This window comes from Sturnira hondurensis, unplaced genomic scaffold, assembly GCF_014824575.4.
Source record: "Sturnira hondurensis isolate 20B ecotype Veracruz unplaced genomic scaffold, ASM1482457v3 Scaffold0005252, whole genome shotgun sequence".
NCBI classification, from domain to species: Eukaryota; Metazoa; Chordata; class Mammalia; order Chiroptera; family Phyllostomidae; genus Sturnira; species Sturnira hondurensis.
Genome location: NW_028077883.1, coordinates 1,752,146 through 1,775,856, shown reverse-complemented (window position 1 = coordinate 1,775,856; position 23,711 = coordinate 1,752,146). Strand labels below are relative to the sequence as shown.

The 23,711-nt window shown below is 36.2% G+C and overlaps 1 protein-coding gene across 3 annotated transcripts in view; it reads left to right on the top strand.

Annotated features, from left to right (window-relative positions):
* Positions 1-23,711, top strand: part of PHF14 (PHD finger protein 14) — a 188,180-nt gene that overhangs the window by 142,288 nt on the left and 22,181 nt on the right. Inside the window, exon 18 of one of the 3 annotated variants that reach the window (XM_037046389.1) lies at positions 3,457-4,090. The exons of the other annotated variants lie outside the window; for them this stretch is intronic. Coding sequence (XP_036902284.1) covers positions 3,457-3,468 — 12 coding nt within the window. The 3' untranslated portion in view covers positions 3,469-4,090. Of the gene's footprint in view, positions 1-3,456; positions 4,091-23,711 lie in introns of those variants that run through there. 3 annotated transcript variants of the gene reach the window in all.

The following is a 23,711-nucleotide window of genomic DNA, read 5'->3' as shown; positions in this document are numbered from 1 at the left end:
AAAGGCCATAATTTACATTAAGATTCAGTTTTTATAATGCAGTATATTTTGTAGGTTTGAAAACCCATAAAATATACTGTATTGTCATATATTCACCATTACAGTATCATTTAGAATAGTCTCACTGCCCTTACAATCCAGTAGGCTGTAACCTAGGTACCCCTCTGTCCCTTTTCCCAAACCCCTGAAAACCACAGATCTTCTTAATGTTTCCAAAGTTTTGGCTTCTTCAGAATGTCATATAGTTGGAATCATACAGTATGTACCATAGTTGATTTATCTATTTTTCTAGATTTGTGTACACCTAGCTTGTTGTGTGTACAACAATTTTGGTTACTTTCAAGTTTGGGCAGTTTAAATAAAATAGCTATAAACATGTTCTGTGGGCTTTTATGTGGACATAAAGGAGTTCTCAATTCATTTGGGGAAAATCAAGGAGCATGATTACTGGATCATACTAAACATAAGAGTATGTTTAGTTTGGTAAGAAGGTGCCACTTTCCTTCCAAATAACTGTACCATTTTCCATTTCCATTAGTGCACTGTCTCTTCATATCTTTTGCTTATTTCTTAATTAGGTTGTTTTCTTGCTGTTGAATTTTAGGAGTTCTTTGTGTATTTTGGGTGGTAGTCCTTTATCAGGTATATGTTTTGCAAATATTTTCCCCTAGTCTGTAGCTTGTTTTTCATTCCCTGATCAGTATCTTTTGCAGAGTTTTTAATCTTAATGAAGTCTCCAACTTCATTTTTTCTTTTGTGTGTTTTACTTCTTACTTTTGGTGTTGTATATAAAAAGTCATTGTCAAACTCATGGTCACCTAGATCTTCTCCTAATGTTATCTTCCTTGCATTTTATATTTAGGTCTGTGATCCATTTTGAGTTAATTTTTGTGAAAATTATAAGGTCTCTGTGTAGATTCTTATTTTCATGTGACGTTCAAGTATTTCAGTGCTTTGAATTTGTTAGTATTTAGAAGTCAATTGCTTTCTTATATTCCAGCAATGAACAACTAGAATAGGACATGAAAGCTACAATACCATTTTTAATTAGCACCAAAAATTAAATACTTAGGCATAAATCTTATAAAATATATACCAGATCCATATGAGGAAAACTACAAAACTTGAACAAAATAAATAAAACAAGTGGAGAAATATTCTATGTACATTTCCTACAGAGATAGGAAACTCACTATTGTCAAGATGACAGCTCTTCCAAATCTGAACTATAGATTCAGTGCAATTCCAATCAGAATCTTAGCAAATTGGACTTCCGCCAAGATGGAGGCATAGGTGGAAACACTGTGCCTTCTCCCACAACCAAGTTTGAATACAACAAAAGTTTTGGAGAACTAGGACACACCCAAAGACCAGAAAACGGAATTATACGGAAGACCGACAGCTACGAACTGTTCAACGGGGACAGTAAGAGAGGCGGAGCCAGCAGCGGAGCTGGATTGGGCAGGACAGATCACCGACCTAGGCCCTAGGCGAGCGGGCAGCCCGGAGCCAATCCGGGTGCAGGGCAGACTGACCGCGGTCGCACATTTGTGCACAGTGAGACGGACCACGTGGGCCCCGGGGGACGAACCCAGTGGTGGAGGGCTGACAGCGCTGGCACACTCGCGTGCAGTGGAACGAAACACGTGGGCCTGGTGACAGTGGTGTCTGTGGTGCTGGTGGGGGTGGCGGCAGCGGGCGGCAGAGGGAAGCCATTGTCCCTCTTTGACCCCGCCCCCACATACTGATTTACTATGGCCTCTGTGTAGTCAAACCTCCCTGCGAATGATGATCTGTATTTGCAGCTGCTCCCCAACGCTAGCATCACCCCCTCAGCTCAGATTATCAAACAGTAGATTCTCAGAAGGGGTGTGCAACCTAGATTCCTCACATGCACAGTTCGCAGTAGGGTTTGTACTCCTACCAGAATTTAATGCTGCCACTGATCCGACAGGCGGTGGAGCTCAGTCAGTAATGCAGTGATGGGAAGCGGCTGTGGATACAGATAAAGCTTGGCTCCCTGGCCTGCTGCTCATCTCCTGCTGTGTGGCCTGCAGGCCACAGACCCATACCAGTTCCTGGCCTGGGAAGGTGGGGACCCCTGCTTTAGAGGATGTTAAGAATCAGAAGAAAAGGAGTTATCATTTAGACCAGTGATTTCCAAACTTTTTCAATGAGATTTATTTTATATACTTTGTTATATATGACTTACAGATTTCATGGAATAAAATCATGCCAAAATTTTTGTGGGGTCTTTGGATTAAGAATGCTGATTAATCTCCATTAAATTGATTTCACTTCTACTGAAAAGGGTTAAATAATTGCAAAAATATTGATTATTAAAGTCAAAATGCTTTATTTTACAGAAATGAAAATAAGAGTCAGAGAAATAAGCTTAGGTTAATCTCAGGGTTACATAGCTAGTTAATGACCAGGTTAGTGCTAGTTAGTGGTCTTTCCACAGTCGTTTATTATTCTATTATTGTGCACTTCAGAAATGATTGTATATTATCATTAAACCTGTTCAGTGATTAAAAACAAATTTACTGAGAAAGTATAGATATCTAAAATTACTTTTCATCCACACCAGTATACTCAAACTCTAGAAGGACACACAGTGAACGAGGAGGCAGAGCAACACACGGTCCCCATAAGCAAACTTTGTCAGAAGACTGAAGGCATTCTTGTGTTCCATGTGTTCAGTAAGCACTTGCACAGAAACTTGCTGATTTCTTTGTCTCTTGGCATTGGAACCCACCTCTTTCTTGACTTACATACCCTGCTAAGGCCTCTAGACTTGACTTTGTTCCATCCCCATCAGTGTTTCTCTTTCCACTTCTGGTGCAAACAATGTTTTCTGGGAAATTAGAGTTTCTTAGATGTACTCGGTGTCCCTATGTTCTTAGTCAAGTATTCTTCAAGAATACAGGCTCGAAATCAAACTGACTAGGTATCTGGATGGATTTGGGCGTGACTTGTTATCTCTGTGTCTCATTTCCTTGGTAATAAATAATACCTGCTCATTAGCTTTTTTTCTTTTTGGCTTTTTGGTCTGTGTTTTAGAGTCTCTTAACAATGATGATGAGCCTGACTAGTACCTAATTCACTTTTTGATTTAATTGAACAGGAAAAAGAAATGAAATGGTCTTTATAAACATAAAGATACGAATGTATATCTGGTACTTCTGAAACACTGAGAATAGCACATCTGTTGTGTTTTCTTCTTTATTTGAGGACGGTTAAAGTTATTTTAATAAAATGGCAGCTTTATAATTTTTTAAACTATAAAATTTAAGCTTAATCAAGTGTTAATTTTTTGTATATTTTTCACAGTAAAGAAATGTGGTTTTTTTTCCCCATTGAAACTCGGATTTTTGTTAAGAAGTAACAATTTCCTGCATTGGTAATGTTAAATGTACTTTAGCTTTCAATTCATTGCTGTGGTTGTGTTTCCAGAGCCTGCTGTAAGAGATAAACCCATTGCAAATGAGGGCAGCATTCATTTCCTTCCACCTCAGGCCACACAGAATTGATTGAGGTAATAAAATGACAGCACCCTGTAATATACTGAAGGCTCTTTAATTTGAAAACCAGTTCTAACCTGATTCAGAGCTTGTTTAAAGCTAATTTATAGCTTGTATAATTTTCAGCTAGCCGACCAAGGTAAAGGATGATATATGAAAACTGGTAAAGAATTAATCTATGATACATTCAGACCTGTCTCATTAAAGTCAAATGGTATTTACAAACAGGTGGTGGGGAATGGTAGAAAAAATAATTAGTCATAAGCTTTGGGTGCACATAAGTAACATTGTTGACAACAATTTAAATTTCTCAACATCTTATTTCAAGCCTAGCTTCTTTTCTTTCTAAAATCAGCTCTGTTCACATTTCTTCTATTTTTAAACTCCTTCATTTCTCATCATACCTTAAGGTCAGTGTGAGGCTGGGGACACTTAGCAGCTATTGTAACTTCCACGGTGCCAGTCCTATTGGTGACATGGTGGCGATGCTGCTGCCAAGTAGTTCTGTCAGCATTTTAATTACAAATGACCTTTTTCAGGATGCAAGCTAAAAGAACTTAGAGTTCTTCATTTTTATTTGGACTTAAAAATTAGTATTTGATTAGTATTTGGCTTTTTGCCTTGTTGGCTTTTTTTCATCTCTTTATTCTAGCACATTTATTCACTTTTGGCTCACAAATAACATAAGTGCCAGAATAAAGTATTCTGTGCTGTAAAAGAAGCCAGATTTTGAGAAATTTCTTGTCAGCATTTACAAGCAAAATGTGGATTACATTTTTCTTCATGTTTAAATATTTGCATGGTTATTTTTCCCTTAAAAAATGACAGTGCGGGATGGGCATATTTTTTGCCATATTCTATTATTACAGGATCTTAGAAAGCGTTGAAACTTTTGGAAGTGCATTTACCAGTCTTAATCGTGCTTATCACATTTGGTACATTGCAAATGTTTTGGTTATCTAAGCTAAAAAAATTGTAAACATAAACATAAATTTAAATATATACACATAAGTTAGAGACTGGGAAATTCTGTCATTTAGTCAATGAAACTCGTCTAGATATCTAGTTAGGTATTCAGATGAAAAGCCTAGTAAATCTAGTTATGATATCTGTAGTAAACATAGTCATACTTATTTTAATTATTTTTTTGAACATGATAAATAGTAATCCTTATTATAAGGTAACATATAAAGATGCAAAAAAAATTAGTTAGGACTGGCCACTACTAACACCATGTTACTTCTTTTCTGCATGTATTTCTTTAAGATCTACTTCCATACAACACATGCCATGCATTCTCAGTGGGAGCAGTGTCACCCCAACGGGGCAAAAATTGGTTCTTGCAGGAGCAGAGACCAAAATTAATTGGTTTGTGATCTTCCATTTTCTGATAACATCTTCTTGTTAGTATTTAGTGTCTCTCTGGTTTTCCTGGGTATCACACAAGCAGTACTGACATTGAGTTGGGCGGTGTCTTAAGTGTACTCATGACCAGTGCCACAAAACAATGGCAGGCAGGTGGTCATGATCAGATAACTTTCAACCAGTTGCTTGGTCTTGAAGTTATTTTACACGCGGCACCACAAATGTGCCTATCGGCTGCTATTGCTGTTTCCTGGGTGTTGCTTATGCTTGATCGTCAGTGCTTTTGTGTATAACTAGGGCTTTAGAATTAAGTAAAAACAGACTATAGTTTATATTTTAATATCACAAAAATTGTTTAATCCATTATGAATTAGGTACTGAAATGAAAATGTTGACATGATTATTTAGCAGCTAGGTATTTTCTCTTATCAAGCAAAAGTTAGGATTCACTACAAATGATTTTAAAGATTCATTTAATTTCTTAGTTATTTTTGCTGGAAACAAAATAGTTTGACTTGTTAGGACTTGATTTTATATTGTTATTATATGTTTATGTGAGTTATAATTTGCATATGTAACTTGATATATTATAATTAATATAAATAAAGATTACTCAGAAAATGTTATAAAGTTGTTAGAGTAATAGTTTTCACTTTTGATTAAAATTATATTTAGTCATTCATAGTCTTGTATCAAGAAGTTCTGCTTTATTTTTACTCTTTATATATAAAGTACAACTTTACATATGCACATAAACAGATATACAGTACATGTGTGGAGTTAAAATTTCTTGGGGAATTTAAGAAAAAGGATCTAGAAAGACTCTTTGGGGGATGTTAAAAAAACAGTTGAGAAACACTAGCATAAATGACTTTTTTCCTGCTTTTTCTCATGACATTACCTTATAAGATTTTTTTTTAAATAAAGTTCCTCCCTTCCACTTTTTTTTTAAAGATTTTATTTATTTACCTTTACAGGGGAAGGGAAGGAGAGAGGGAGAGAAACATCAATGTATGGTTGCCTTTCATGAGTCCCCTGCTGGGAGTTGGCCTACAGGGAACTGGCCTGCAACCCAGGCATGTGCCCTGACTGGGAATCGAACCGCGATCGTCTGATTTGCAGGCCCGCGCTCAATCCACTGAGCTACACCAGCCAGGGCCTACCTTATAAGATTTAAAAATTTATTTTAAGCAAAGTCAGTGGACATACTATTAAGTTAAGAAATAAAAGTGGGTTCACTTGTTATCAGAATCAGTCATTATAATCAATTTCATTTGATATTTCATTTGAGGTAATAATCCATAAATGCTAGCAAATACAAATATCCACAAAGTTCTAGGTCATGTTGGGATTGATGGGCACAGAGAACGTGTTTTTATAGCCTGAAGACTTCTATTTTTAATTTCAAGTTTCATTTTCATTTAGTTTACTGTTGGTAGAATTTAAACTCATTGACTTGAATCATATAATATAAAAATTAATTTTTTAAAATTTCACTCCTTTTAAAGTGAATTTGGAACTCAGATAACAAGTGATTCTGGAAACCAACTACTCTAGCCAAACACAAGTATGTGGTTGTTGTATATTACTTGTTTTAACAGTGTGGGGAGGGTTTTATATTTTAGACAAATATTTTACTTTCTTTCTTGTATGAGTAAAAATCTAATAAGAGCAAAGGCCTTGGAAATATTCTTATTATAGAAATTCAGGGAGTAGGAATGCCTGTAAAACGTATGTGTTATTTTTCACATTCACAATATTTATATACATAAGCAAAATTTTGTTTTATAGCAGAAAGTTTTTTAGATATTTCTTTCAGTTTTACTGGAATTGACAATAGAAAGCAGATATTTTTGAGTAATTTAAAGCAAAATTTGTCCCTAGAACAGAATTGATTTATTTATAAATTTATGATTTTATTAATAAGAAACATAATAAGAGAATATTTAAATAATTTGTTTCAATGAAAAATTAGGCATTTATTGATATTAAACCTATAGAGCCACTATTTATTTCAATGCATACTTGTTTCTTCTGGATTTGGAGAGTATTTAATACGTGATTCAGTGTCATTTGCATTACACAGGAACATTAATTTTACAAACTCTGCTCTCAATTTGAGTAACTTTACATATTGACCTAGAAAAGGGCTTAATCAAGTCAGCCCAATTAAAGTTAACTAATTGGCACACTCTGATGAACTTCATATTGAAAGGAAATTAAAGGCAAATACAAATCATCAGCCTTTGGTTTGAAACCAAATTTAAAGGATTTTAAAAAGTTGTATTTAAATGAATACTGTATCTGTTTTTTAAATATTTTTGTTTTATTTTATTTTTTATTTTTATTTTTATTTTTCAATGTATGGTTGCCTCTCGTGGGTCCCCTGCTAGGAACTGGCCTGCAACCCAGGCATGTGCCCTGACTGGGAATCGAACCGTGATCGTGTGGTTCGCAGGCCCGTGCTCAATCCACTGTGCTACACCAGCCAGGACAATAATGTATCTATTTTACACTAACCCTAAAACATGGATAATTTAAAACATTAAAACAAATATCTGGAGTATGCCAAGCCTTTAGCTTTGTTTTTGAAAGAAATAAAAAGTAAATTACCAAAAAAGTGAAATATATGACAAGTAACTTTGGTACCTTTTAAAGGGATAGTAGATGTACAAAAGCACAGTAAATATTTCTAGAACCGATGAGAGTTAAATCAAATATTCCATAGCATATGACTTAATATACTGATGTACTTTCTGATCAGCCAGTCCATAAAAAAATTACACTGACTACTGGATTCCTGTCAGGATGGTGGGGACGACCTGGCCTATCAGACGGTTAATCTCTGACTGGGAACCACCATTCCTACACATGCCTGCATACCACCCTGTACACGACCCTGTAAATGAGTACCATCCTGTACACATTCCCATACATGACTCTGCACGTAGCTCTGTGCAGGAACCTTCCCGTCCTTACTATTTGTGATGTGCCCTGCTTTACGACTTTCTTAAATTACACCTTTAAGGCACATGTTGTTCACAACTCACTCAACTCGCATTTCTGTCTAGAGCAGAGCATGCTTGCTGTTACAATACACCTTGACATGTAGGTCCATATAGTTTTCTTGATGTCTAGGCACATGGATACAGACCCAGAAGCAAACACAGATAATCTAGCAGGAAGTAATAACTTGCTTATAATCCTAATTTTGTATAGAGTTTTCAAGCTTTTGTGATGTGATCTATTGTTCAGCAATGGTGCACTATAGATTTATAAGTCCATTTTTTCTCACCATACGATATTAATACAAACTGCAAAAATATCATATACAGGAATATTTAAAGAAACTAGAAGTTTAAGCAAATATGTTCACATGATAGGATTTGAAAGAGGTTCAGGTAGTAATATTGAAGTTTCTCTACTTCATGTTAAAGTGAAGGGCTTCATGCCAGTAGGATGGCAGTAGGTTGCAAATTTTGGCATTATCTCACATTGTTCCCAGCTACTTACTGACACTGAGAAATGATTAATTCCGGGGAAACATCTTTGATGTACGGTCAGTCTTGTCACATAAATGTCAAGAAGCCAATACTGTTACTGTTATATTTATTTCCTGTGAGGTAATATATGCTAGCTTCTATAAAATCGAAATTAAGTGAAATGTACCTTAGTAGCATGAAGTCTGTAGTCAGACAAACCTGGATTTGACTGTCTACTTCTCCGCTTAGCAGCTGTGCCACTTCTGAGTTTCAGTTTCCTCATTAATAAAGATGATTCTACAGAGGCATGTTCTGCAGATCTGAGAATGGCATATGTAGAATGCCTAGTAAAATTTCCAGCCCATTAAATCCTTCATAAATGGCAACACACATCTGTGTGATTATTATTATTATAGTTATTAATATTGTTAATCTCATGTTTATCCTGATTTATGAGCAAAGTCAAGCTATTTTATTGAGTGTATGTTTGACATTTCATAACCTGAGTAAGAAATGCCCCAAAAGTTATAGTAGCTCTTTACTGTCAAAAAGATTGCTTGAAGCCCTGGCTGGTGTAGCTCAGTGGATTGAGCATGGGCCTGCGAACCAGAGGATCGTGGTTCAATTCCCAGTCAGGGCACATGCCTGGGTTGTAGTCCAGTTCCCTGCAGGCCAACTCCCAGCAGGGGACGCACAAAAGGCAACCATACATTGATGTTTCTCTCCCTCTCTCTTTCCCCGCTAAAGATAACTAAATAAAAAAACCCCTAATAATTAGTTAAAAAAAAGATTGCTTGAGAAAAACAGTATCATCTATAAATTTGATTATTGACACTTCTTTCTGGATTTATATGAAATTAAAGCATAGTACTATTTCACAATTCTAAACAGCAGATTATATGGATACTGTATCTTCTAAGCATCTTTTAATTCAGGACTGTGTTGCTGAACTTAATATGATACTAAATTATTGCTAATAACAGGTCATTAGATAGGTATTATATGCTCATACCTACCTGAAAACAAGTAATATCTCCCTTAAAAAATCAGTTTGTTAGAATTATAAAGCATTGACACAGGGAGATAATTTGATCCCCGATTTTATTTGAGGAAAATACCAGTTTCACCTTAGTATTATTCATAATAGTACACTTACTCATTTAGAGTAGTTGGAGTCAAAATTTAAATGTAGAAGTGACTTTATAGATCAACTGCTCAGCTTTCTCTTTAGACCTCATTCTCCTCCAGGTTGCCTCTGTGGTTAAGAAATTTGGAGTTTCAGAAAATTTGTGAATGAATTGTTGAAGGTCCATAATAAGTACCAAGGGCCAGATAAGGATTCTGAGTTTCTGTCTCCACGTCCATTGGGCTTTCCCCTATATGGTCCTGGTGTCCAGTACTCATTTATGGACGTATGTGGTTAGATCTCTTTTAACCACAAATTCCCAAATGTTGTCTACTTTCTCTGATTGTCTAAGTTGGCTTATTGTTTTACATATTTTCATATAAGTTTTTAAAATTTTTTCTCTGCATTGTGTTATATAATAGACTGGCTTTTATCAAGAGCATAATTTGATATGTAATTCCATAAGGAGGTTTAATCTATATATAGATTTATTCCTTGATATTGCCAGCTTCATTTTCCATCAGTGGTATATGTGAATCTTTACCACTTTTACATTTTTGTGTTAGATTTTTTAAACATAGTTTCAAGTTATCTGTTCCTGGCACCTGTAAGTTTTGTATTTTTATCACCTTATTAGTGATACTGCTGTTTCTGCTTGACAGTTGCATTTCCTCACTACGCAGCCTCACAAAATGTAAAAATACTGCTTCATGAAAGAATAAAAATACTAGCGTATTTTCCTCAAGTTCTCAGACTGTGAGAATTATTTGCCTACAAAATTTTAGGTGGCCACCTTTTAAATATCTGTATGAGAAATGGCTAAATAAAATGAATGATTTGCTGAAACAAATACTTTTACTCGTTATTATTTTTAACATTAGAATTGCTTAGCCAAGGTTTTTTTTTTTTTTTTTTTTTTTTGGCTGTTTCAGTGCCACAGATGCCTCTGAGTTAAAAGCAAGTAATTTTATTGCATTTTCTCTAATGTGTGCTATAGACAACAATGTTAAATTTATTATCAATGTAAAATCATGAATCCCTAACATGTCAAATTACTGATTTTAAATTTTCTTAGTAACTTTAGGGATCCTCAAATTTAAACACTTGATGCCCTTTTCTGCTTTTGTAGTGGTGCCTCAAACTATTATTCACTACCCCATACTGGGTCATTTTTGTCTACATCTTGTGTTTGTTTTGTTTATATAGAATAAATATTTGTTTGCTCATTTTTTGGAACTAAAAGACAGAGATAAAATGGGTTTGAAGTATCAGCTATAATTTATTGCTTGAAAAGAAAGGCCTTATAGCAGTTTTGTATGAGAGAGAAAACTACCTAAATCATTTCAGCAGCAAGCTTATAACCAAGATAACATCAGCATTTCCCTTCTGGAAGGAAAATATATGTGTTTTCCATCTATTAAAGTAAGGAAGGCAATATTTTATTACAAATAGTATGACAAATTTAACATGTCACAGTCACACACCTACCTTAGAGAAGACTCACTTTTGATGGGAAAACATAAAGGCAAGCTTTTGTTTTAGTCACATTGTGTTTAGTTGCATACACACAAGATCATCAGGAAACTCCTAAAGTAGGTTAAGAAATGATAATAGTGCTTATCTTAATAGTTCATAGTTTTCTACTTTAATTCTCAAAATTTTCCCATATACACATAGTGAGAAACTACATTAATGATATAATGGCTAGTTGATAAAAGTTGTCAGTTTGAAAACTCTAGATTTTTCTGCTCACAGAAAAAAATGTAGCTCTGTGATTTAGTATTGCTTGCATTTTTTAAAGTTAAGTATATGTATAGAATAGGAACAAGCTAACAATGCACTATTTGATCTATATTACTTAATAATTAGGAATGAAATGGTTTTAGTTGTGTTAGAAAAATTTGACGTGCTTGGGGAATCCAGATTTTTATATCTTGACATTGACTTGATACTGTCTTTTTGACAATAAAAAGGAAAATTTTATTGAACTATATTGTATATACTAACATATGCTTGAAATAATTTTTAAGATAGTATGCTATAGTAATTCATGAATAAGAGAAACCTCATTTAGCATGAATGCTTTCTATAAATAACCATGCAGCCTCAATTTATTTTAATTATTATTATTTTTATATTGCTACTTACCTATGGTATATTCAGTAAGAAATTAAATGGCAGCTTAGTTTAAGAGCTGAGTTTTAAATCCATTAAGTACTTTGTTTTCATTATGTAAGGAATACATATTCTATATAGTTCATTTGGAAAAAGTAGAAAAATGGATGAAGAAAACAGAAGTCATAATCTCTCTCCAAGAGATTACCACCGTTAGCATAATGGCGTTTCTTTGTAGCTTTTCTTCTTGCATTCATTTAACAAATTTTTACTGAGCATCTTATAAGTGTAAGGCCCAATAACAGTTGCTGGGAGTACTAGGTGTTTGTAGCAGGCTATAACGCCTGTCCTCAAGATGCTTATAGTCTATCAGAAAAGATAGACAAATGACATGAAAGCTCTGGGGAAAGAAGCCCCAGAGCCGATAACTCTAAGCGATCAAGAAATAGCCAGCCTCTCAGATGCACAGTTCAAAACACTGGTCATCAGGATGCTCACAGACCTGGTTGATTTTAGCCACAAATTAGAGGAACATATGAAGGCTAAACTAATTGAAATGAAGGGAAATGCACAGGAAACCAATAGTGATGGAAAGGAAACTGGGACTCAAATCAATGGAATGGACCAGAAGGAAGAATGAAACATCCAACCAGAAAAGAATGAAAAAAATGAGAATTCAAAAAAAATGAGGAGAGGCTTAGGAACCTCCAGGACATCTTTAAATGTTCCAGCATCTGAATTATAGGGGTACCAGAAGGGAGAAAGAAACAGCCACGAGTGGAAAACTTATTTGAACAAATAATAAAGGAGAACTTCCCCAGTCTGGCAAAGTGATGTAGTAGCCTTCTGCTTTATTTCCTTATTTTTATAAACCTTGCATAACCTCTACTCTTATTCTGTACTGCAACCACAATATGCTTAAAACTCAAAACCAAATCATATTACTTAAATTCTTAAACCCCCAATGGGTTCTCATTTTCGCAAATGGAATAACCAGTGTGGCTGCCGTAGTCTCACCTAGCGTTTCATCTCCTGCCAGGGATGCTGACCTTTCATGTGCTCAGACCTGCAGAGCTCATTTGTCCTGCAGGGCCCTTGCTCTTGTTCCTTATGCCTGGAGTTCTCTCCCTACGTGACCAGTTCCCTCAAATCATTTATTTAGGTTTCAGCCTGAATTCACCTCTTAAGTAGAGGGACTTCCCTGACTACTTTGTTTAAGAAAAAGTGCGCTCTATCCTTTTCCTCTATTTTTTCTTGCTACATCAAAATATGAAATTACTTATCTCTTAACAATGTACTACATATCTTTCCCTGAGGGAATTTAAGAGCCATGAGGACAAGGACACACTATTGTTGACCACTTGTTTCTCCATCTCCTGGAGCAGAACCCAGCCCACTGAGGACACTCATATACTGGTAGGTTAAGAAATGAATAAAAAACATTTCTATATTACACCTGTAAGTTTGTGTGCTTTTTCTTGTAATAATCAGCATTTTTATTGAAATGCTAAAATTATAGTTAGAAAAGGAAGCAAAACTAGTCATTTTTTTGTAAGACGAAAAAAGCACTCCCCCATGGACTTCTGAGCTCAACATTGGACCACACTTTTTAGAAATGTGTCTTAAACTTAACAATAGCTACCATTATTCTGAGCACCTACTGTTACAAGCATTTTACTAGTAAAATTTGTGTGCATAATTCTATTTTTAATTTCACAAATCATCACTTGTGAGTTGAGAGTTTTTTATTTTTACATTTTACAGGTGAGAAACTGAGGCTGAGGTTTTGTGCCCTTGTCAAAGTCACACCAATAGTAACTGCCAAAGTAGGATTCAGATAGGTGTGTGCAGTGCCAAAGCCCATGTCTTGTTCTTTGTGCTCCTGTAGGTGCTTGGCATAAGAAAATCACACAACTTGTTCTTTCAACACAGGATCACTTCAATTCACAGAGTACATCCATGTACAAACACAAACCTCACCAACTTGTTTTGTTTTTATACATGCTCTATTTTTGCCAACATTTGACCTAAAGTCATATTGATTCATTGTGGTCAATAATGACTCATCTTGGCAACAGTTCCAGGCAGCACCTTGGGAGACATGAATTCTGATTCCAGCTCTGTTGCTGAAGAGCTGTGGGGCCCTGGGGAAGCCAGTCAGTTATGCCACGGATGGCCCCTCTATCCACAGAGCTACAGGAATGGATCAGATGACCCTTCCTCTAAGTGAGGTACCTCCTAGCCCTAAAATCTTATGGCTCCTAGTAGAGAAGAGTGTTCTGGAAAAGACCATTGAAATTTGTTATAACTTGGCAACTGGTTTATCTCTTGTATGTCAGCTGCTTATTTAACAGTTTGCTCTTCTTGAAAATACACATAGTATGCAACATTCTTGCTTCAAGCAGTCTTGAAATTTAGGGAGGTAATTAGAAGAATATCGATACAGAACTTAAAAGTTTTTAATCTATGTTGTTTTATTGTTACCTACCATCGATTGACTTCATGTTATCAATAAAGGCTCTCACTGAATTATCTTAGTTTGTAACAGTGTTTCATTTGATTCTTGACATTTCTGGGTGTATGCAAGTAGGATGGTTTTACCTCTTTTAAATTTTATACTTCATGTCTTTTTCTCTTGCCTAGTACTATTTGCAAGTATATCCAAAACAAGATTAATTAATAATGATATATTTGTCATCACCTTGACTGTAGCAGTGATGTTTCCAGTGTGTGATGCTAGCTTTGAGCCCAAACCTATGTTCTGTTAAGAAAGTATAACATAAATATACATGCAAAATGTAATGTTGAAAATAAACTGCAATTTGTAGAAGAATATATAATATGCCATTCATATAAAATGTTGAAGTATAAAAACACACCAGCGAGTGATTAATATCAAATTCTGTGTACTAGGAAGGAAGGAGGGAAGGAAAGAGGGAAGGAAGGAAGGAAGAAAAGAAGGAAGATGGGATGGAGAAGGACTATCCAGAGGGCTTCATAAATGTTATAAGTTATGATTATTATGTTTGCAGCATTTCATAACAAAATCTGATTTGCTGAGCAAACATAGAGGTGTCTGCTGACTAGCTATAAACAATGTAGGAAACAATTTCAGTACACCTGCCCTGGCAGGTGTGGCTCAGTGGTTGAGTGCTGAACTGCGAATCAGAAGGGCTGCATGTTCGATTCCCAGTCAGGGCACGTGCGTGGGTTGTGGGCCAGGTCCCCAGTAGGGGGCACATGAGAGGCAACCACACATTCATGTTTTTCTCCCTCTCTTTCTCCCTCCCCTTCTCTAAAAAATAAAGTAAAATCTTTAAAAAAAATTTCAGTTCAGTACATCTTCACATTTCAAGTGTATAAAATTCCCAAGAGCAAGGATCACCTCTATTCTTTCTGCTCTGAGTATGTGATAGGTAGTGGGTGTTCACTAGGTAATTATTGACTAAAATACGGAGGAAAGGTAAAAGGAAAGGAGGTTATTTTTTAGTAGTTTTCTCTCTCCTCATTCTTTCATACAAATAATTAAAATCATTGATTTTTAAAGTAAATCTTAGTTTAAATAAGACCTATAGATCTTAGAGCCTACAGTTTTCCTAAAGAACAGAATGTTATTACTAAGTTTCCCATGCAGATTTCCAGAAATCAGATACTGTAAGGTATTTATGGTGCTACTTGTATATGTGTGAAACATGCAACACAAAATCATTAAGGAGTAGCTACCTGTGTGCCAAGTCCTAACAGTGATTCAGGCTGCCTACTTTAGGTGGGGAAAAAATCAGAATGCTGTCACAGTTTCAAAGGCCTGTTGTTAATGCTGAATTCCTGTTTTACTATTGAACATATTAACAAGGCATTTCAAGCTGTGGTCAAATGCAGAATATACAGTTTATACAAGGGTGGGCAAAGGTGGACTTAGAGTTGTAATACAAATACATAATACAATAATTACTAATACAAGAGCAAACTGTTTCATGTCCTTGTAACTGTCACCTTACATTTGCCCGTCCCATATTCTACTTTAGGATAAAATTGAATGCAGAAGAGCTACATTCTATTTATGTATTTTCTGTCTATGACCAGTAATTTTAAAAAATAAGTAAAATAACTTCTTAAAAACCCTCTCATAGTGCAATAGAGAATTTTAATTTCCTCTGTAATTGTTGAGCATCTCTATTATGAAAATGCTTTTGAAACATTTAATGTATTTTTTACATCAATATGGTTGCCACATAATGTGACTATGAAGTCATTAACTTTTCTAATTTTTATGAACTTAAATTTATAACTTCATTTGTTGTTAACTGTTGCATCATATCAGAATTTTTATATACAATTCAACAGCATACTAGGATTTTTTTCAGCCTCTTGAGTTTGAAGTCAACATTCCCAAGAGCCCTCAAGAGTCCTTCACGGACCTTATGAATCTTCTTCTTACAAATAGAGGCTATTTTTTCTTTCTCGGAAAGTAAGCTTTTGTGTTAGTAGCTGCCAAGGAATTGAGAAAGCCACGGACCTTGATCATAAATCCTCTTTACATGAGCTTTTTCGAAGAGCAGTCATCCCAGGGTAATGGCAGAATTTTATGTTGCTCAGAAAGCGATTTTTGTGACATCTTCACAATACCCCTTTGTGTCCTCAACTATTTCTGTATCCTTGTGAGATTTAGGAAATTTAACACAACAAATCCTGAACATTGTCAGGGTGCTTGAGAAATGAAAAGCAGTTGGTGTGTTTATAAATAGTCTTCAGGGAGCAGCGCTGTGGCCTGTTCCAGGTTTGACAATGGCTTTGGGATCAGTTCTACAAGGTAGCTTTAGGACGTTGTGTACACCTGAGTAATTAATGGGGTTGATATCTATTGGACAAAAATTAAATTACGTTGGAAAGGTATGTGAAGCCTTCCAACTTATGGATCATGAGCAATTATAATTGTCCATCTGTTACAGTGGAAAGAGAATTCTTTGGCGTCAGAGCTGAGTTTGAAACCCGGCTGCCCCTATATTAGTATGTGACCAAGGGCAGTTCCTCAATGTGTCCAGGCCTCAGTTTTCTCAATGGGAGATGGGAATGATAATACTTATCTCGCCTGGCATTTGTGATGATTACATATGATGCATGTAAATCCTTATTATTTGATAAGTACTAAAAGAGACAAAACGGTTTTTATTTTTGTTTCCCATGCATCTATATAGTAGGGAATCCATTCATAGACTCAGAAATATTCACCAAGAGGCCATGATATGAAAGCCTCACCAGCACCTGAGGATACTGTGGTAAGCAAGGCAGAAAATCTGCTGTCGTGGAACTTACACTGTAGTGAAGTGAGGGCAAGTGATTTTTGCCCCCTAGAGTTGCACAGCTTTGGACACTGCGTGTATCAGTCAGGATGTGAATCTAGGGTTGCCAGTCACTGACCACAAAGCCATTTTCTCTGGGGCACAACTGCACAGAAGAAACAGGACAAATACACAGTATGTATGGAGTGACCGTCCATGAGCACCATGTAATGCTAGAACCAGAAAAGACTAACACGCAGTACTGCCTGCCTTCCCATGCCATTTCCCACTCCTGTCTTCCCTGTTCCTGGGCTCGGCAGACTGGGAACTTTCCCCGTTCCCTCTACCTGGAGTGCTCATCCCTCCATTCCTTACCTACCTGTCCTTCTTATCCTTCAGGTCTCAAGGTATTTGTCAGCTTCAGGAGGGTAGGGGCCTTCCGTGAAACTTTTAGATCATTCTATCAAAAGTATTTTGAAACAAAGTCAACTCTTTTTCATGCATGAAAAATTAATGTGCCATAAGAAATGTGTTACTTGAACATCTAATGAGCAATTAATTTCCAATAAAACTGTGAAGATTAATGGGTTCACTCTGGGGAAAATAGCATTCAAGTTGAAATAGATATTTGGGGCAACTTAATGTGTTCACTTGGGAGTAAAGTTTTAAAATTCACTTTCCAAACATAAGTTTATTTCTGAAGGATGTAGTCCTCAATATTGGTTATCTTAATGAAAGAGCAGTGTAAGTTACATTGAGAAGTATTTGTTTTTAAAGATTCACAGTACTAAGCTTTGAGCATGGGGGATGCTGTAGCCCAACTCTATAGAATATTAATCATTAAAAAAAATTCTCCTTGTGAATTGTCATGGTTCAGTTTTCTTCCCTTCACATCTACGTGCCCGATGAACTTCATGACACGCTTTCTCCACCCCAGTGCGGTCCTATGCACAGCCGGCTGCCTCATCGGAACAAGGCTCCTCTGGGCAACAAAGCCTCTTATTCATCCTTAGTTTCTGTCACCTTGCCCCCTGTCTGACGCACCACCGTTGTTCAGTAAGCTTTTGTGCGAGGAAGAAAGGAGGGATGCTAGGAGTAGAATTTACGTAAAGAGTTAAGGCCATCTTTAAAAGATTAATGTTTTAATATGAGTCGAAGGACAGCTGTATTCCAGACGCTTGGAAAATGAGGTTGCAGTCAAGCCTGCCACTGTGTTACAAAAGAAAATTGTTTTTTTAGCTTTTGAAGTACTAACAGTTTCATTTTGTTTTGATATTTGTACACAATTTAATCAGTCTTAAATTAAATGATGCTGTTATGGAGAAGTTTCTTTTGTTCAGCAAAAGTATATGTTTTCTTCCAGATAGTAGTCAGACATTGTTTTGGAATCCCTAACTAAAGGTACTGAAAGAGCATGTCAGTATTAGTAAGGACAGCTACTACCCCCACAGAAATGACAATATGAAATAATACAAGCAGGTCTTCTTATATCTTATTATATTACTAGTTGAATATTGTCCTAGTGGTTCCTAAACTGCATGAGTGAGTCCAAAAATATGACAATGAATGTCATATGGAAAACATGACTCAGTGTTGCTGAATAACTCTGGTTTTACTAGGGAGCGGTAAACACTTTTTTATCCTGTGCAGTCTGCAGTGTGTTGTTCTTATCAGAGAAGTTCTAAAACCTCATTATCCATAACTCTGATTGCTTCAGCATACTATTTTGATGGAAACGTTATGGTATTTGAAAGCAAAGAGTACATATTCCTAAATCATCTAACAAAAATTATTTGCTTACTTATCTGTACTTACTTTGCATTGAGATAACTTTAGATTTTAAGAGTTGCAAAAATCGCATAGAATATGCAGCTTCTTATGTTAACATCTTATGTAAGCATAGAACAATTATTGATCATAAACCTTAGCATAACATTATTACGTAAACTATAGAATTCATTTGTATTTTACTGGTTTTGCCAATTGTGTCCTTTTTGCCACCCAGGATCCCCTAATTTCATTTTGTCATTATATCTCCTCCCATTCATGACAGTTACTTCCTCTTCCTTGCCTTTCATGACCTTGACACTTTTGAAGAGTATTTTGCATTTATTTTGTAGACTATCCCTTAGTTTAGATTTGTCTCTTACTTTTGTGATTAGATTAAGGTATGCATTATTGGGAAAGCTACCAATTCAAGTACCATGGTTATTGCTTATATTAATGAATAAATAAAATATGCTATAAATAAGTAGTCTCCAGCTTGTGTAATGAACTAAGTTAGTGTTGAATAATTTCTAGTCATAATAAACAATGCATACATCTATGAAAATTTTAATGTGTTAATAACTGATTCTTCTTATTCAACCTGGAGATCTCTCAGTGATAGAACGAACTATAATTTGGTGATCTTGCATATCTCAAACATTTTTGACATTATTTTACCTTTATTTTTTTTTTGCTTTCTTTTTTTTTTAAATATATTTTATTGATTATACCATTACAGTTGTTCTATTCCCTCCCTTCAATCCCCTCCACCCACACCCTCCCTCCCCCACCATTCTCCCCTCCTTAGTTTATAACCACGTGTCTCAAGTTCTTTGGATTCTATATTTCCCCCACTATTCTCACCCTCCCCCCTATCTATTTTCTGCCTACCATCTATGCTATTTTCTGTGCCTTCTCCCCTCTTCTCCCCCTCCCATCCCCCTGTTTCTAACCCTCCATGTGTTCTTCATTTCTATGGTTCCACTCCTGATCTAGCTGTCCTCTTGGTTTGCTTTTGTTTTAGGTGTGGTTGTTAATAACTGTGTGTTTGCTGTCCTTTCACTGTTCATCTTTTTCATCTTCTTTTTCTTATATAAGTCCCTTTAGCATTTCATATAATAAGGGCTTGGTGATGATGAACTCCTTGAACTTGACCTTATCTGAGAAGCACTTTATCTGTCCTTCCATTCTAAATGAAAGTTTTGCTGGATAAAGCAATCTTGGCTGTAGGTCTTTGGATTTCATGACTTGGAATACTTCTTTCCAGCCCCTTCTTGCCTGTAAGGTCTCTTTTGAGAAATCCGCTGACAGTCTGATGGGTACTCCTTTGTAGGTGACTGTCCCCTTATCCCTTGCTGCTTCTAGGATTCTCTCCTTCATTTTGGTCTTGGCTAATGTAATTATGATGTGCCTTGGTGTGTTCCTTCTTGGGTCCAACTTCTTTGGGACTCTCTGAGCTTCCTGGATTTCCTGGAAGTCTATTTCCTTTGCCAGACTGGGGAAGTTCTCCTTTATTATTTGTTCAAATACGTTTTCCACTCGTGGCTGTTTCTTTCCCCCTTCTGGTACCCCTATAATTCGGATGTTGGAACGTTTAAAGATGTCCTGGAGGTTCCTAAGCCTCTCCTCATTTTTTTGAATTCTCATTTCTTCATTCCTTTCTGGTGGGATGTTTTGTTCTTCCTTCTGGTCCATTCCATTGATTTGAGTCCCCGTTTCCTTTCCATCACTATTGGTTTCCTGTGCATCTCCCTTCATTTCAATCAGTCCAGCCCTCACACGTTCCTCTAATTTGTAACTTTGTTCCTCTAATTTGTGACTATAATCAACCAGTTCTGTGAGCATCCTGATAAATAGTGTCCTGAATTGTGCTTCTGAGAGGCTGGCAATTTCTCGGTCGCTTAGAGTTATTGGCTCTGGGACTTTGAGTTTTTCTTGTGCCATCTTTCGGGTTGTTCGTGCCTGTTCCATAGCAGGATCAGAGCCCTAAAGTGTTCACTAGAACAGGGCAACTCAGTCGCTGGGTTGTGACGTTGTAGGTGGGGGCGGGGTCAAAGAGGGACAATGGCTCTCACTGGTCTTGCAGGGCAACTAAGTCGCTGGGTTGTGACGCTGTATGTGGGGGCGGGGTCAAAGAGGGACTCTGATGTCCTGTCCGCCGCCTGCCACCACAGCCCTCACCGGTGCCGCAGTTGCTGCCGTCACCAGGCCCACGTGTTTCGTCCCACTGCACGCGAGTGTGCCACCGCCGTCAGCCCTCACCCCCTGGGGCCTGCGTGGTCTGTCTCACTGTGCGCGAATATGCGCCCGCGGTCTGCCCCGCACCCCAACTGGTTTCCGTCTGCCTGCGCGCCTGGGTCAGGGGCCCTGTCCTGCCCGACCCTGCTCGCTGCTGGCTCCGCCCCTCTTACCGTCCCCGTTGAACAGTTAGATGTAGTCGGACTTCCGTATAATTCAATTTTCTGTCCTTTGGTTGTGTCTTTGTTTCTCCAAACCTTTGTTGTATTCAAACTTGGTTGTGGGAGAAGGCACAGTGTTTCCACCTATGCCTCCATCTTGGCAGAAGTATTTTACCTTTAATTTGATAGAATTTTTTAAACTCTTGGGGATTTAAACCTGTATATGTGTATTTAGGACAAAAACAACATATGTGTACCTGTTGGGAAAGCAGAGGTTTATATGTAATCTCTTTAAATATTGTCACATTTTGGATTTTTGAAAGTGACTAGTAAATGATGTATGCAAAAATGTTTTCTAAAGAACCTCATTAAATGTTATGTCATAGACCATACACTTTAATTCATATATATTGGACACATGGTATCCTCATTTGACAATATATTTATTATGTTGGCCAGTTATGGGATTTGAGGGATTTTTCCTATAATTATTGCTAACTACCTAAATATTTAAAAAGCAAGTAATATCTTTTAAACCAGAAATGTTATAACTGAAGGAAAGTTGCCAATGTGGGGCCTTTAATGTACAGTTCTAGCATATATTTCTGTGTTTATTTCCCACACGTTAGAAGTCTACTAGAGAAGAGGTGTTTTTGTTTGTTTTATCTATAAGACCATAAGCTCCTCAGGGGTTAGTAAACGTAGTCATCATACAAGAACTCATCTCTCAGAAGAAGAAAACTGTATGATGGTATTCTTAGTCCCAGGAAGTTAGCAACATATTTTGAACATATCTAAAACACATAAAAATTCACATTGTGAAAGTTGTGCTTTTTCATGTTTATGGGAAAGTTATAAGCTTATAGATTTGGGTTTATGCTCATTAATAGTCTACTCTAATGCACCATCCATCATTCACTTTATTTTCTCTCTTTTATCCCACCTAGTTTGCTAGACCCTCGCCTTCTACTCACTGACCTTCACTTCCTTTGCTATAAATATGCCCTCTCTAGGTGTCTGGGCCACATTTTTATGGCCTTTCTTCCCAGGTCAGAGAGATTCCCTCTTAATCCCAAATCGTACTTGGGAAATCCAAAGTCTTATTTTTAAACGCCCCTTTTCCATGCTACCAAAAGCCACCACAAAGAAATAAAAAGTGACAGGAGAAACTGAAACTTCAAAAAGCACTAGATCTGCTCCAGAAGCACAGATTGGAGAGATGAGTGATTACTCAACAGATAAAATGGAATTATTCATATATTCTCGTACATGAAATTAGATATTACTCTTTTACCTATCTTACTTGCTATTAAAGGATATGATTTTTATAATATTAAATAGAGGGAGATTTCTTTGATTAGCTCTCTTTTGTTTGAATCACTATGTAGAGAAAAAAAATTTATAAAATAGGTACATCTGTTTAATGACGTATGTGGTTGAGCTAGGTTTACTAAGAACCCTCCCTAGTTTAATTTTACAGTATAGTTCTAGACTTTGTAATTAAATATGCAATTTCTGTCATAAGGGGAAAAAACCTTGTATGCTTTTTTACATTAAATTTAATTAAGCATTTCCTGTAAGTTCATTTCAGTATCTATCATGGCCCACTAAAGTTGGAATTCAGTTGTAAAATGGTAGATTAATTGCCTTTTGTATTAAATGAAATAAGAATCTCAGATATGCAAAGTCAGGAAATTTAATTGTGTTCCTCAATTGCTTATTCAATGCATTGGAAAACCGGATGCAGAAGTACAGAAAAAAGGGCCAAAGGTTGTTAAATGTAGCACATCACACACATTCTGCACTTTACTTAATGATCCAAGTATTTATTGCTACGAAGTAAATGTACTAGTGAAAGAATTATGGTGGAATTATAAAACGTTCAAACTCTAATTAATTTTAGTCTGGAGCATGGAGCGTGCTCATTTTGCCTAAAACATTTTCATTATCATCAGTATTTTTCCAGTTATTAAGATAAATTTTTGCTCACTCTGCAGCACAAGCATATTTTCTCTGTTAAAAGCACAATCTTAGATGCTGTTGAGAGTTATATCTGGTGTGTGTTTTATATGAAGAGAAGGAAGTTTTTTATCACAGACTGGAGCAATGTAATATATATTGCTTTTCTACACTCGTTCTGTAACTAACAGAACAGGTTAAGTGTGTCAGTGTATTTTTTGCCAAAACCACATGCTCTTTCGCATATGTAAATATATATATTAACATTAAAAAAGGAACATTATTAAAGTATATGGATGGTGTTATTCATTTGAATCCAGTTATGATAACTAGTCGATGGTATATTTAAAATCTAAAGAAAATATCATAAGAAAATAGAAATAATTTTAGTTAATGTTTAGTTCCACCTTGTCCCCTCATTTCACTGTTGTATCACCATGTGGTTTTGTCTGCTGTGAACAGCAAATTCAGTAAAGTAAAACCAAGCGATGCCATTCTCTTTGTAAACATCGACTCCCCCATTAGGCTTATTTCTATTTAAAATAGTTCCAATGGCCAGATTATGAAGGGACCTATTAAAAGAAAACTTAATGTTTTCTGATTGTGAAAGTAATCTATGCACAGAGTAGAAAAATAAGAAAATACGTGAAAGCACAGCAAGGAAATAAAAATAACATAACCATTATGAACGTTTA